The 14,022-nt window shown below is 40.7% G+C and overlaps 1 protein-coding gene across 2 annotated transcripts; it reads right to left on the bottom strand.

The window, feature by feature from the left end:
• Positions 1-7,999: 7,999 nt before the first annotated feature.
• Positions 8,000-13,921, bottom strand: HNRNPH2 (heterogeneous nuclear ribonucleoprotein H2). Of its 2 annotated transcripts, none has more exons than XM_004022489.5 (2): positions 13,815-13,921; positions 8,000-10,261 (listed from the first exon to the last, which is right to left on the bottom strand). In XM_004022489.5, the coding sequence occupies exon 2, from the start codon at positions 10,206-10,208 to the stop codon at positions 8,859-8,861; it is 1,350 nt and encodes a 449-aa protein (XP_004022538.1). In that variant the 5' UTR covers positions 10,209-10,261; positions 13,815-13,921; the 3' UTR covers positions 8,000-8,858. The 2 variants fall into 2 exon arrangements, with proteins under 2 accessions (XP_004022538.1, XP_011963081.1); XM_012107691.3 differs by having other exon boundaries at positions 13,827-13,921.
• Between the last annotated feature and the right edge of the window lie 101 nt (positions 13,922-14,022).

Here is a 14,022-nt window from a genome sequence, read left to right as displayed (position 1 = left end):
CCTGTTGCTGGGAAAGACTGAAGGAGGGAGGAGAAGGGGATGACAGAGGATGAGATGGTTGGATGGCATCACCAACTCAATGGACATGAGTTTGAGTAAACTCTGGGAGTTGGTGGTGGACAGGGAGGCCTGGCATGCTGCAGTCCATGGGGTTGCAAACAATTGGACATGACTGAGCAACTGAACTGACTGAATGGAAACCCTGATGGTTTCATAAAACTGTTAACAAAAGATCAAGAATTAGCTGCATATGACTGAATGAACTGATAAATATGGTTATAACTTTATGGGATTTTTTGGTCTGAAATATTATTGGCTTCTAATCTGTGTACTCCAGACATAAAGAAACCTTTATCCTTAAGCTAATTATGAAAAAAAAAGTGAGAGCACTAGTCACTCAATCATGTCCGACTCTCCAACCCCATGGACTGTAGCCCACCGGGGTCCTCTGTCCATGGAATTTCCCAGACAAGAATACTGGAGTGTGTTGCCATTCTCTTCTCCAGAGGATCTTCCCAACCCAGGGATTGAACCCAGGTCTACTGCATTGCAGATGGATTCTTTACTGTCTGAGCCATCAGGGAAGCTCTATATTAATACCGTTGTAAGTAGAATTGATTCCCAGGTAGCACTAATGATTAAGAATCTGCCTGCCAATACAGGAGACACAAGAGACTCGGGTTTGATCCCTGGGTCAGGAAGATCCCCTGGAGAAGGAAATGGCACCCACTCCAGTATTCTTGCCTGGGAAATTCCATGGACAGAGGAGCCTGGCGGGCTACCGTCCATGGGGTTGCAAAGAGTCAGACAGGACTGAGCACACACACACACCAAAGCAGAATTTAAAAGTTTATCTTTTTTCTCTCTGAATGATCCCTCCATAAATTGGAAATTCTTAGGTTTCCAACAGCCTTAACAGGCTATTATCAGGCCTAAGAAAGGCCACCTCCTGACAGATGAAAGAATCTCAAGATATCTTGGGGACCTCAAAAAGAGAGGAAGTCATCCAAGTCTATAGATACTGCAGGTGATATCTGATCACAAGTCCATGCCATGGCTTTCCTGGCCTTAAGAGATCTTCTGAAATTTGAATCTAAGATTATGAAAAGTTCCAGCAAAGCCAGTTTTTTGAAAAACTCTGTGTGCTCAATCACATATGTAAATAATCAAGCCAAGTTTATTGAAATCAGACTTATTTTACACATAAAATAGTCTTATTTTAGCTTTAGTTAGTAGAAATAAGGGTAATTTTAGACAGAAAAAATTATGTTTCAATAATACAGCTTTGTAAAGATTCTTTGACATAAATCATACCAATGTTTTCTTAGGTTAGTCTCCCAAGGCAATAGAAAAAATAAAATCAAATAAACAAATGGTACCTAATCAAACTTACAAGCTTTTGCACAGCAAAGAAAACCATTAAAAATGGAAAGACAACCCTATGGAATTGGAGAAAATATTTGAAAATGATGTGATAGACAAGGACTTACAACTCGTACAACTCAACAACAAAAACCAAACAACCCAATTGAAAAATCAGCAGAAGACCTTAATAGACATTTCTCCAAAGAAGACAAACAAATGGCCAGTAGGCACATGAAAAGATGCTCAACATTGCAAATTATAAGAGAAATGCAAATCAAAACTACAGTGAGGTACTACCTCACACCAGTCAGAATGGCCATCAATAAAAAGTTTACAAGTAACAGGGACTTCCCTCATGGTCCAGTGGTTAAGACTTCACCTTCCAAAGCAGGGAATACAGGTTTGATCCCTGGCCAGGGATCTAAGATCCCACATGCCGGCCAAAAAAAAAAAAAAAAAAAAAAAGAAAACAGAAACAATATTGTAACAAGTTCAATAGACTTTAAAAATGGTCCACATCAAAAAGTCTACAAATAACAAATGCTGGAGAGGATGTGGAGAAAAGGGAACCCTCCTACACTGTTAGTGGGAATGTAAGTTGGTACATCCGCTATGGAAAAAACAGTATGGAGATTCCTCATAAAACTAAAAATAAAATTACCATATTATCCAGCAATCTCACTTCTAGGAATATACTCTGCCAAAACTATAATTCAAAAAGATACATGCACCCCTGTGTTCACGGCAGCACTGTTCACAATAGCCAAAACATGGAAACAATCTATATGTCTATAGACAGATGAGTGGATAAAGATATATATATAATGGAATACTACTCAGCCATAAAAAAGAATGAAATACTGCCATTTGCAGCAACATGGATGCAACTAGAAATTATCATACTAAGTGAAATGAGTCACAAAAAGAAAGACAAACTATATGATACACATATGTGTAATCTAAAATATGACACAAATGAATTTATCCACAAAACAGAAATAGACATGGAGAACAGACTGATGATTGCCAAGAAAGGGGTGAGGGAGAAGGATGGACTGCAAGTTTGGGAGTTTGGGGTTGGTAGATGAGAACTATTACATTTTGAATTGATAAACAACAAAGTCTTACTGTATAGAACAGGGAACTATATTGAATATTCTGTGATAAACCATAATTGAAAAAAATATTAAGAAAAGAATGTATATATGTGTATAACTGAGTCATTTTGCAGTAAAGCAGAGATAGGTACAACATTGTAAATGACTACACTTCAATTTTTTTAATTTTAAAAATAATACACTTTTGTGGATATTAAGTTCTAGTGCTGAAGTTTGGTTGTTGTTGCTGTTTTAGTCGCTAAGTCATGTCTCTTGTGACTGCATAGACTGTAGCCCAGCAGGCTCCTCTGTCCATGGTATTTCCCAGGCAAGAATACTGGAGTGGGTTGCCATTTCCTTCTCCAGGGGAATCTTCCCAACCCAGGGATCAAATCCAAATCTTCTGTACTGGCAGACGGATTATTTACTACTGAGCCATCGGGGAGGCCCCTGAGGTTTGGCATTCACTGACTAAGACTCACTTCCTAGATGACTCCTTGTTGCAGTGTTATACTATTGTAAAGTTTAATTAAATTACTAAAAGGATATCCTATAATAAGTTTCTTCCTGAGCTCATCATAGTAATCTATCTTGGAATGAAGATCAGATGCCTCATGACCTGCAACTAGGATATTATGCATACTGGAAAAGATACCATTTAAAGGACTGCCTCCAACCTAGAAGGAAGGACCCTTATCAGGTTCTCTTAACTAGCTCATACACAGCAAAACTGAATGGAATTGACTCTGGATTCATATTTCTCACTTAGAAAGTGCTCCTGCATTGGACTGGTCTGTACAGAAGACTGCTGATCTCAAAATCACCTTAACCCAATGCTCCAACATAGGAGGAACTACACCCACATCATGATGAGAAGATGACATCAGAAGCAGAAAACTGTCCCAAGGTACTGGACCTGACCTGTATATTTACAGTACTTTCTTAATTTCTTGGTTGTTGCTGTTTTGTTGCTAAGTTGTGTCCAGCTCCTTGGCTCCCATGGACTCTAGCACACCAGGCCTCTCTGTCCCTCACTATCTCCCAGAGTTTGCCCAAGTTCAATTTCTTGGAGTTTTGCATAAATCAGTTTTTTCTAGCTGATCCTCTATCTCTCCCCACACTTCAGTCCCCTTTCCCCACAGGTAGCCCGCTGAGTGGTGGGGAAAGGGTCAGGTAGGGGTGCCTCTGGAGGACAAAGAAAGAATCTGATAAGAATTCATTCTTCCCTCTCCTTGCCTGTTTTCCGTAGATCCTCAATCCCACACTTACCTACATCCAATACTTCTGGGTTACCTTGATGGATTTCTCCTCTCCAAGGCTCTAATTGGATGGCCCTTAGGAAATTTATTCTAGACGAAAGAAGCTATAGTTCTGTTTTGGCCAGTATTGATAATTAGTAGATGGGATTCCCTCACTTGGCCAATCAATCATACTTGCTATGAGCATGACCATAAATGGCTTTTCTTTTCAAGTTATTCAAGCTCAGTCAGAGAAACTAGCTAAATTTCAATCAAAGAATATAACCTTCTTCAGTTATGGAATAGATTAATATGATTAGCATCAGGCTATGATAATCTAAGTTTACAGCCCCTAATGTTAGGAACAAATGAATCATACTAAGGATAATCAGCCTAATGACACTAGGTAATTGAGCTGGGTGCCTTATGGGCAATGCCAAAATAATCATTACCTTGAAGATAGAGATTGGTATGGAACAGACCTGGGGATATACTGGGCCACACTTAAAGTTCTTATATAAGTATGTACTTATAACCCTATTAATGTTACTAGCTAGGAATTCCCTGGCAGTCTAGGGATTCTGACTCCATGATTTCACTGCTGAGTTTGCAGGTCAATACCTGGTCAGGGAACTAAGATTCCACAAGCCATATGGTATGGCCAAAAAATAAACAAGCAGAAAAACACAATGGTATTAGTTATATTACTTGTAGTCTGCCTATTTTACAAGACTATTGTTTTTTGCATTACCAAAGTATGATTGAACTTCCAATAAAAATAATGATGGCTAGGTAACTTGGAACACTTGACCAAATATAGTTCTATAAGATCAATGTTTGTAATAGTGTAACTGTAGATATGAGACTAAGCAACAAGAGGGAACCATTTCCTGGACCAGAACAGACTAGTACATTGCGTGGCTTATCAATGAAATCCTCGCCTGACCTGGGAATTAACATTCCTAATAGTGTGGAATGCTAAATGGTCATAAAATGCCTCCCAAACTTTGGGCATATGTTGACAATGATGGAGCACTGCCAACTGAAGAAGGGCTTCCCTTGTGGCTAAGTTTGTAAAGATCCCCTGGAGAAAGAAATGGCTACCACTCCAGTATTCTTGCCTGGAGAATTCCATGGACAGAGGAAGCTGGTAGGCCACAGTCCATGGGGTCTCAAAGAGTTGGACAGCACCGAGCAACTAACACTTTCACTTTCATGCCAACTAAAGAAGGTCATTCACCACCTGCTTCTACAAGAATTGAGTCATTAGCCACTGAAGCCACTAAACTTTTTGTGTTGTGTTGTGCTTATACATATTGACCTCCTCCCTTACCTCTTGGGAGCAGTTCCTCAGAACTTTCTGGGAAGCTGTCTCCAGAGCTATAGTCCTCAATATCTCCAAATAAACCTGAAACGCACAGCTCTTGCTCTTTGTTCCTCTGAAATCGTCCCCTTCACCTCTTTGGAGCAATGCTCAAAGTTCTTTAAGAGCTGGTCTCTCCGGTTATAATCCTCAGGTTGGTTCAATAAAAATGTCCATTTCTTTCTTAAATTGACTATGATTTAATTTTTTCATCTACGGGGGGCTGGATTTAAGCATGCCCTAGAACGGCAACCCACTCCAGTGTTCTTGCCTGGAGAATCCCAGGGACGGGGGAGCCTGGTAGGCTGCCGTCTATGGGGTCGCACAGAGTCAGACACGACTGAAGCGACTTAGCAGCAGCAGCAGCAGACGGTTACCAAGGTAGTTTTCGCCCCTCAGAGATGAGCAGGGAGACTCCAGAAGTCCCTTCCTCCTGGAGGCCACCGGCTGTCAGTCATCGCGCTAACCACGCCCCCTCGTACAAGGCCCGTACTTATTCCAGAACGGCCAGGGCCAGACCTCTGCCCTATCCCTCTTGGCAAAAGAAATACACTGGGGGGTTGGGTGGGGAGTGTCGAGGGTCTCTGGAAAGCAGACGGTGAGAGGGAACAATGAATTCTTTCCAAATTCTTTGTCTTCCAGAGGGGCCCCTACCTGACCCTCTCACCGTCACTCTGCAGGCTAAGCCGTGTGGAAAAGGGGGCTGCAGTCTGGGGAGCTATAGAGGAGTCGCTGGACCCAGCACTGGTCAGCGCCACCCTCCTGACTCACGTCCCAGGGCAAGACTACCCTTACATCATCCCCTGAGGATCCAAGACATTTCCTTCTCTTTCCCTGGCCAGACGTCATTTCCTCTCCCTCCAGCATCCTGCTTCTTCCCTAAAGACAACGTTGATTCTTACTCTCCCAGAGACTCAGTTTTCTCATCTATAAAGTGCGTGCTTGACAAAAGAGCCCTGTGCAAAGGAGGGAGGGAGGGAGAAAAAGGGCTCTTGGAAAAAGCATTTCCACAGAAGCTCCAGGCGCAAACTAACACCCTCTTTTCCCAAACGAGGTCTTGCACCACGCTAAGCTTGTGACCCCATGCACATGTGTGGCGTTTTTTGTGTTTTTGTTCTTGTTTTTGCATTCACAAGACCGAATTTTGGTCATTGTGGGAGCAAGTTGTGAAATGGCCCTTGTGACAATCTCACCCTGGTATCACGCACAGCAAAATGGAATTTCATTCCATCAGCAGCTGTTTTGCAACAGTCCTCGAGGCTCAGCTTGGAGAAATCCTCATTTTTGCTGAGAGCATTTTCCCTGAAGGAAAAGACCTTGGTTTGTAGATAAAACTTACAGTGCTTTTGTGTATCAGTTCACAGGGTGGTTGGGGTGGGGTGGGCCGGGATCAACCAAGCCTATCCTGGGGTTTGGTGACATCTAGTGGCTAACTGAAGAATCTTTGCTTATACTAAGAGAATGTTCTGGAAAATTAACTGAGCCGCCTGGAAAGCAAAAACTCCTACTTGTGAACCCTCTGAAAAAAGCCTCCTGAAAGCCTTAGGAGGGCAAAGTAAATAACTGGCTTGGTATGACATGAGTTGAAATGGTATCTTGCTTTCTTGGCAACTTTGACAGAAATTAGAAGTCATTGAAGAATTTCAAATCACTACCCACTGTATCCTCAGCATGGTTTTCAATAAAAAGTGTCCTTGAATAAAATGGAATCAGGTAATACCAATCTGGTAGTTGCTTCCGGCTTCAGAGCGTTTCTCTGGGCCTCAAGCTCTAAACAGACCAAGGATTTCCAGGCTAGACAGAATTCTACAAAAACATCTATCAAAGTTCAGGTGCAACTGGTATTGGCCTGAGGGCATCCAGGCCTGAAGGCCATTGAGAAGTGTAATTGTTAACGGCCACTATGATATGGGTGGAAATGTAAGGTAACCTCAGATGTCACAGGTTTTCAAAGTCCTCATGGGAGATGCAAAGTATTATAAATAGCCATATGCAATTTATACTTTCATAGAAAGTTTAAACTACTTGATACAGGATAGTGGGGGAGGCAATCAAAAATCAGGGAGCAAGCAGCTTCTTAGAGTTGCATTTTAGGGTTTATAGGCTTGTACCCGTTAGAGAACTATGATGAAGCACAAAACATGGTCTTGAGACCAGCCACATCAGCAGATTCTCAAGCACCACCCCCGAACTACTGAATTTCAGAAACTCTTAAGAGCGGGCCCCAGTAACCAACGTTTTAACAAGCCCCATAAGATGATTCTGGCGCATACTAAAGTTTGAGAATCAATGATTTAAAACAAGCTTTAAATGCCCCCTTAAAAACCTTAAAGAGCTGATTCATCTCATTGTACAGCAGAAATCAACACAACTTGTAAAGCAATTATCTCCAATTAAAAAAAAATACCTTAAAGAGTGTTTAGAGACTATTAATGAATTCATGGAGAACACCGAATTGTTTCTGTAACATAGGTCTACTTCTTTTAAACATATAAAGGTGCCTCAGATCTTCTAAACTGACAGTTAAATGAAAGGAAGAGGATTATTTACTGGCCTTTACTTCTTTGGATTTTGGAGCATGCTGCCTTGAAAAAGTACAATGTCTCCAAAGTAGCTCAATAGTCCTGTGGATGTGATGAGGATAAACATAAAAATAAACACAAAGATGCTCCATCTCCATATCAGTCTAAGGAAGACAAAGTAAAATAATACTGGGATACAACTTTCAACTAACAAACTGGCCAAGATCAAGGAGAAAAATGTGCTTCATTGAAGATGCTATGGGGATCCTATGAGGATTCATTCATATGAGGATGCTAAATTTTTTAAAATACACTCCTAGTGGAAACACAAAGTACCATAATCTTTCTGGCAGAGGATTATATAAAAGAAATGGCCTGTAAGACAGAACGTAATAAAAATGAAGCTGTACAAGATTTTTCCAGTTTTTAAAAGGAAGATTTATTTAACAAGTTTCACTTAGTACAATACATCTAATGGAAATCACAATACAAGGAAAGATTTAAATCAAAGCCTCAGAATTTCATACAAACAACATGACCAAACTCCTAAAGTATTGGTATTACATTTCAAAATTGTCCCAGAGCTTTTTTAAAAAAAAATTAAAAGTGTACACTCACGTGCCTTACAGGATATTAAACCAAAAAGCTAGAATTAACAAACATGCCAAATGTTTTCACTTGAAATCGTAGACACAGCTCCTATATTTGAGTTTTTACAGAAAAGCATGTTTCTCAACATGCATCCAAAGTTTTCAATGTATCATGGTATAAGAGCAACATTTAACATAAGTGAAACTGCTTTAACCTAAATACGCTTACTGCTTAAGTACACTCCTATAACATAACTAACTTGAAGAAAGCTGAAAGTTTTAACAGTTATGGTCAATACTGAACTTTGTTATTACACCCTATGTGAATGTTTCAGTGTTCAAAATTACTGAGCTTGAAGTTTTAAAACAATCCTGACTTCCACTTTACAGTAAGCATGAATTACAAGCTTGTAATGCAAAACTGTTAAACTTAATTTTTATTAAAAAAAGAGAGAGAAAAAGAAACAAAGAAAGAAAGAGAGAGGGAGGGTAGGAGGGAGGGAAGGAGAAAGAAAGGAATGAAAGGAAAAAGAAAAGGAAGCTAGCTGACCAAGAGTGATCAGAATCAATGATAATTCCCATGTACCAATCATACTGGATATGCCTGACACCATTCCTATTCTAGTTAACTCCCATAAATGCACAGCTGTTATTTCTATTGTTGTTCGGTACTCCTTCTCTGCCTAAGCGAGGTTTGATTGATAGTCACTGGAGTTTTCCTGCAGAACTTGGTCATATCCACTCATACTACTCTGACCACCATATCCACCTCCGTAACCACCACTCAGCTGCTGACTGGCAGGACCTCCATAACTAGACTGGTTGGATATGCCCATGCCTCCCATCATTTGGCTACCATAAGCTCCACCACTTGCCCCGGCTGTGGAATTCAAAAAAAGTTCTACGTAGCTGTGATCATAGGCTCCCCCACTTGTGCCTGCGGTAGAATTCAAGAAGAGCTCCACGTATCTGTGTTGCATGTTAGCTTTGTCTTTTGCCATAGCTGCCACAGCATCTTCATGAGTAGCAAATTCAACATCTGCCTCACCAGTAACTCTGCCATCAGGTCCGATTTCAATGTGTACTCTCATGGGATTAAGAGGTGAGAAGAAATTGTAAATATCATTCTCAGTGGCTCTGTAAGGTAATCCCCTCATGTGTACACAGTGCCCTGTGGTGCTCTGAAAACTGGACCCACCATCTCCATATCTATGATCAGACATTCCTGAAAAACAGTAATTGAGGTCTCTTCCAAATCTATCAGATCCAAAGCCATATCCATCATTATAGCCACCATAGTCGTCATAGCCTCCATACCCTCCACCATAGGCACCCCTTCTCATCCTTTCAAAACCAGCCCCTCTGCCAATGCTATTATACCCTCTGCCAGCCCCTGGCCTGTCATAGGGACCTGGCCGCTGCATAGCCATGAGCTTTCGCGGGGGGTCATAATGGGTTCGGACTTCAGCTCGGCTACTCTTGAAGATTTCAATGTACCGGTGCCCTATTCTTTCCTTGTGTTTCTTTAAGGCCTTTTCAGCTATCTCCTGTGAAGCAAACTGCACAAAGGCCTCCCCTGTGCTCCGCCCCTGAAAGTCCACCGGCAGTGTCATCCCATTTGGCACAATTTCCAACCCTGAAAAGAACTGAACAATCTCTTCCTTGCTACAGCCAAATGGGAGTCCTCTAAGCCGGACGAAGCCATCATTGGCAGTATCAGGACTATTCGGACCTGTGTGCTTCAACACCCAATCCATTTCAACACTGTTGGACTTGAATACTTCAACATATCTGTGTCCCATGGTTTCTCTGTCCTTCTTCAGAGCGAGTTTCACTTCATCTTCAGACTCAAGTTCGACAAATGCTTCACCACTTGGTCTGCCTTCTCTGGTGTAGATGAAACGAATACCTGATGTGCCGTTTTGGATTTTACAATCGGAGAAGAAGCGCATCACTTCATCAGCTGAGCAGGACCAGGGCAGGCCCCTGACCTTCACCACGAACCCCTCCCTGCCTTCGGTGCTCAGCATCATGGTGGTTCTTGAATTCTTGCTGGCAGGTTCGGTTCAATGTAATTTTGGTATAGCTGAAAAAAAAAAATTAAGACTACTGTCATGGAAAAATGTTCATAATATGGTTAAGAGAGAAAAAGCAAACTATTAATAGAAAATTACACTGATAGCTTTTTCTTAAGACATTTGTATAACAGAAAGACTTCACCAAATTTCTAACTCATTCATTCATTCAACAACTATTTATTTGACATCTATTTTATGTGCTGGATACCATTAATGGTGGCTATTTCTGGGTGGTAAGATTATGGGAACTTTGTTTCAGGGAATGTTTTCTTTGGCTACTTCTGTATGTTCTAAGTTTTCCACATTCATCATATATAAACACAAAGTCAGGAAAGATATACAAAAGATAAAAAGATACACAAAATGAATGGCAACTAAATCAGTGAGAGACATCGACACATAAAAGCTACATCTGATTATATAAAAATGGAAAACTTCATTACATCAAAAGATTAAACATAAAAAACAAAAAACAAACAAGATAACTACAACAAATACATTACTATCTTTATTATATTGAAAAACTCATATAGATTAGTTAAAAATCAAGTAAATATTAAGGCCAAAGAGATAAATGGAAAAAAAAGACACTACAGAGAATTTACATCTTCATTTTACATTGTTCAGTTGCCAGATCCAGTACTAGGTTCTGGCATATAAGGATCAATAAGCCCAGAAATGACTCATGGTCCTACAGAGGCACTGTACATCTGTACTGAAGACAAAATGGGCAAATAAACATTTCTCTACTATGACATAATTATGAACAGGGTGAAAGGGTGTTATAAAGCAGGGATTGACTGTTCAATTCTGTCAGCGTAGAATAGTTAAGTGAAAAGGACTAACCGGCTCAGGGATCCACAAATTCTAAAAATTATGATGGAGCATAAAATAGGAGGCAAGGCAGGAGATACGGCTGGCAAGGTAGAGATTCATCCAGGAGGTCTTATCAGACAGACAAAGGCTAGAGGCCTTTTAAGGGTTTTACATGGGGCACTGAGGGGAGGAGAGAGGCGGGGAGGGAGGTAAGGGGAGAGAAGTGAGGGGAGGAAAGAGAAGAAGGAAAGTGAGGGGAGGAGAGTCAAGTAATCAGAACCTTTCAGAAAGATCACCATGGCAACAGTGTGACGCTCAAACAGAGGGGGTGGGGGTGACACTACCAAGAGCAGCTAGAGCTCTGTTAGAGATATGTTAAGGTGTTTATCTAAGGCAACAGCACTTTTAAAATGGGGGGAGGCAAGGTACTTTTTAAAAGGGGGGAGAGGCAAGATATGATCTATGCATTCAAAGCAGTGGACTCTGGGAGACTTGGTAACAGATTAAATGTATGGGAAATACAGATGTGAAGATACAGAAGAGTCTGGGAAATGTTCAATACTCATCAATCATCAGAAATACAAGTTAAAACTACAATTAACTGCCATTTTTCATCCATCACCACAGTGAAAGTAAAATAGGAAGGATAAGTTGATACTGATATTCAGGGTTCCCAAACTAATATACTCCCAGAGCAGTGAAAGTTGATGCAGTATCTCTGGAAAGCAATTTGGAAATATGTCATGCCTTTTGATACAGTAAATCTACTTTGGTTATATGCCCTAAGAAGATCTGAAATTCAGACAAAGGTTTATAGAGCTAAATATTCTTTGAAAGATATTTTACTAAAAAAGATGAAATATTACCCACTTTAAAAATTGGAAATCTAATAATATAAGAAATTACTTATGCTATGATCTTGTGACCTAAGATCATAACTGTGTTATAACCACAACTGTGAGAAAGATATATGTTCATATATCCTTCAACCATGCTAGAATTCCTTCCAGGAACCTGGTCAACAGAAATACTCACAAATGTTCACTGTTGCATTGTTAGTGATGGCAGAAAATTAGAAACCTAATTACCCATTAATAGGGGAATGACAGAGTGAATTATACTTTAGCCTTAAAACAGAAAGCCATGTAGCTCTATTTTTTTTTTTTAATCTGCCCTGACCCTGGAAGATTTCCAAACTAAATTAAATGAAGGAATAATGTATAGTATGAACCTACTTATTTTAAAATATAAGCAGGCACATCTATATGTATGTAAATGCAGACAAGTTCTGGAAGCATATAAGTTGTTTTTTGAGAAAAGGAACACTGTAGGGTAGCAAGAATGTAGAGGAATTTCACTTTTTACCCTATATACTTCTAAATAGTTTAATTTTAAAAAATCACTGTAATTGGAATTCTTTTAAAAGTTAGGAAAGTGCATGCATGGGGAATTTGTCACATGTTAATAGAGGCTACTCTGAGTGGTAAGTTTATGGTTTTTTCAACTTTTTTTCAATTCTTTTGTGCATTCCTAATTTTCTATAGAGAGAAACTTTTATTTCAGCAAAAACAAAAACAAAACAAAACAAATTAAAACGTTTACTTTTGTGATATTTGGTATAGCAAATTTGATAAAAAATTTCTATTTTTGTATGTGCATGGCTTATCTGACAAGGTCTGGGAACAGTGGGCCTCTTGGAAAGAAAGTACAAAGTGTACTAACATCCCTAAAACTACACCAAAGATACAAGTCAACATTCACTAACTCCCTAAGATGTGCCTGGAACAATGCATGTGTAGTGCTAAGTTTTCCTATAGATCATTTTCAGGTCTGAGTGACAGATTTACACACTGGTTTTTTGCTTGCCTTAACTCTTGGACAACCCATTCCATATAATGTCCCTACAGCCCTCTTACACACTGGTTTTTTTTGCCTGCCTTAACTCTTGGACAACCCATTCCATTTAATGTCCCTACAGCCCTCTAGGCCTTAACATCCCGTGTGGGGACACGGAGGTTCTGCTTCATCACTGTGTCTCCTGGGAAGGCCGCGAGGACTCTGTTGCCTGAAGTAAGAACCCGGATTCCATTTGTGAGTTAAGAATTTGTGCATTTATGTGCGTGTTATATAGAGACGTTTTACAGACCGAAATGCTGAGTAGTTGTCTACGAGTGATGAATTACGTGTATTCTTTTTCAATTTATAGCATACCGTTATTTTTCCAAAGTCCAAAAATTGAACATGTAGCTTGTTAAAAGCCAGAAAAATAAACGTTATTTAAATATTTAATTCAGTAAAAACATTCATTGGGCGCCGCGGTCAGGCACGCAGTATTTGCCTAGATGTGACTCTACAGATCAAATTCGCTTGGTGCCTCTCCCTATAGACAATCAGGCACTGGAGACTGGGTGCCTGAATGGGTGGACTAGCATTCAGACCACTGGACTCCAGATCTGTTTTTCCTAATCCGGGGACGTGGTTTTCCAATGTTTTTCAGCTTACAGTTCCTCTTAAGGGTCCTTTGAGACCCGCCCAGACAGACAGATATACAAAAACACAGACAGTCACGAGCGTCCACCATTTCCCCACCAGGCGCAGCAAAGGCGGCTTCCCGGCACTGAGATGGGGGAAGGGGGAGCGGGGGAGGGGAAAGCAGGAACGAAAAAGGCGGAGGCGGCCCGCGGACCCCGCTTTGGTCTGCATCATCACCACCCCCGGGTCCCCGGGTCCCACCCACACACCAACCTCTAACGATACCGGATAATTTTCCTCTTTCTTCCCTCAAACGGCTTATAGCGAGACGGTAGACGACGACCAGAACTACTTCTGCTCACGTAAGCGATAGGTCACGTGAGGATCTACGTCATGTGAGATCTCGGTCACGTGAGCACCGCTAGGCTCTAACCCCGGATCATTAAAGTGCTGCACTTCCTTCTGGTATAAAAATAGGGCG

The sequence above is a fragment of the Ovis aries genome, chromosome X, assembly GCF_016772045.2.
Source record: "Ovis aries strain OAR_USU_Benz2616 breed Rambouillet chromosome X, ARS-UI_Ramb_v3.0, whole genome shotgun sequence".
Classification (NCBI taxonomy): Eukaryota; Metazoa; Chordata; class Mammalia; order Artiodactyla; family Bovidae; genus Ovis; species Ovis aries.
The sequence above is the reverse complement of the archived record's forward strand: the minus strand, read 5'-3'. Positions and strand labels throughout refer to the sequence as shown.

What these genes read in the sequence shown, in the direction of transcription:
- HNRNPH2 (XM_004022489.5), bottom strand. Translation starts at nt 10,208, where the DNA reads ATGATGCTGAGCACCGAAGGCAGGGAGGGGTTCGTGGTGAAGGTCAGG.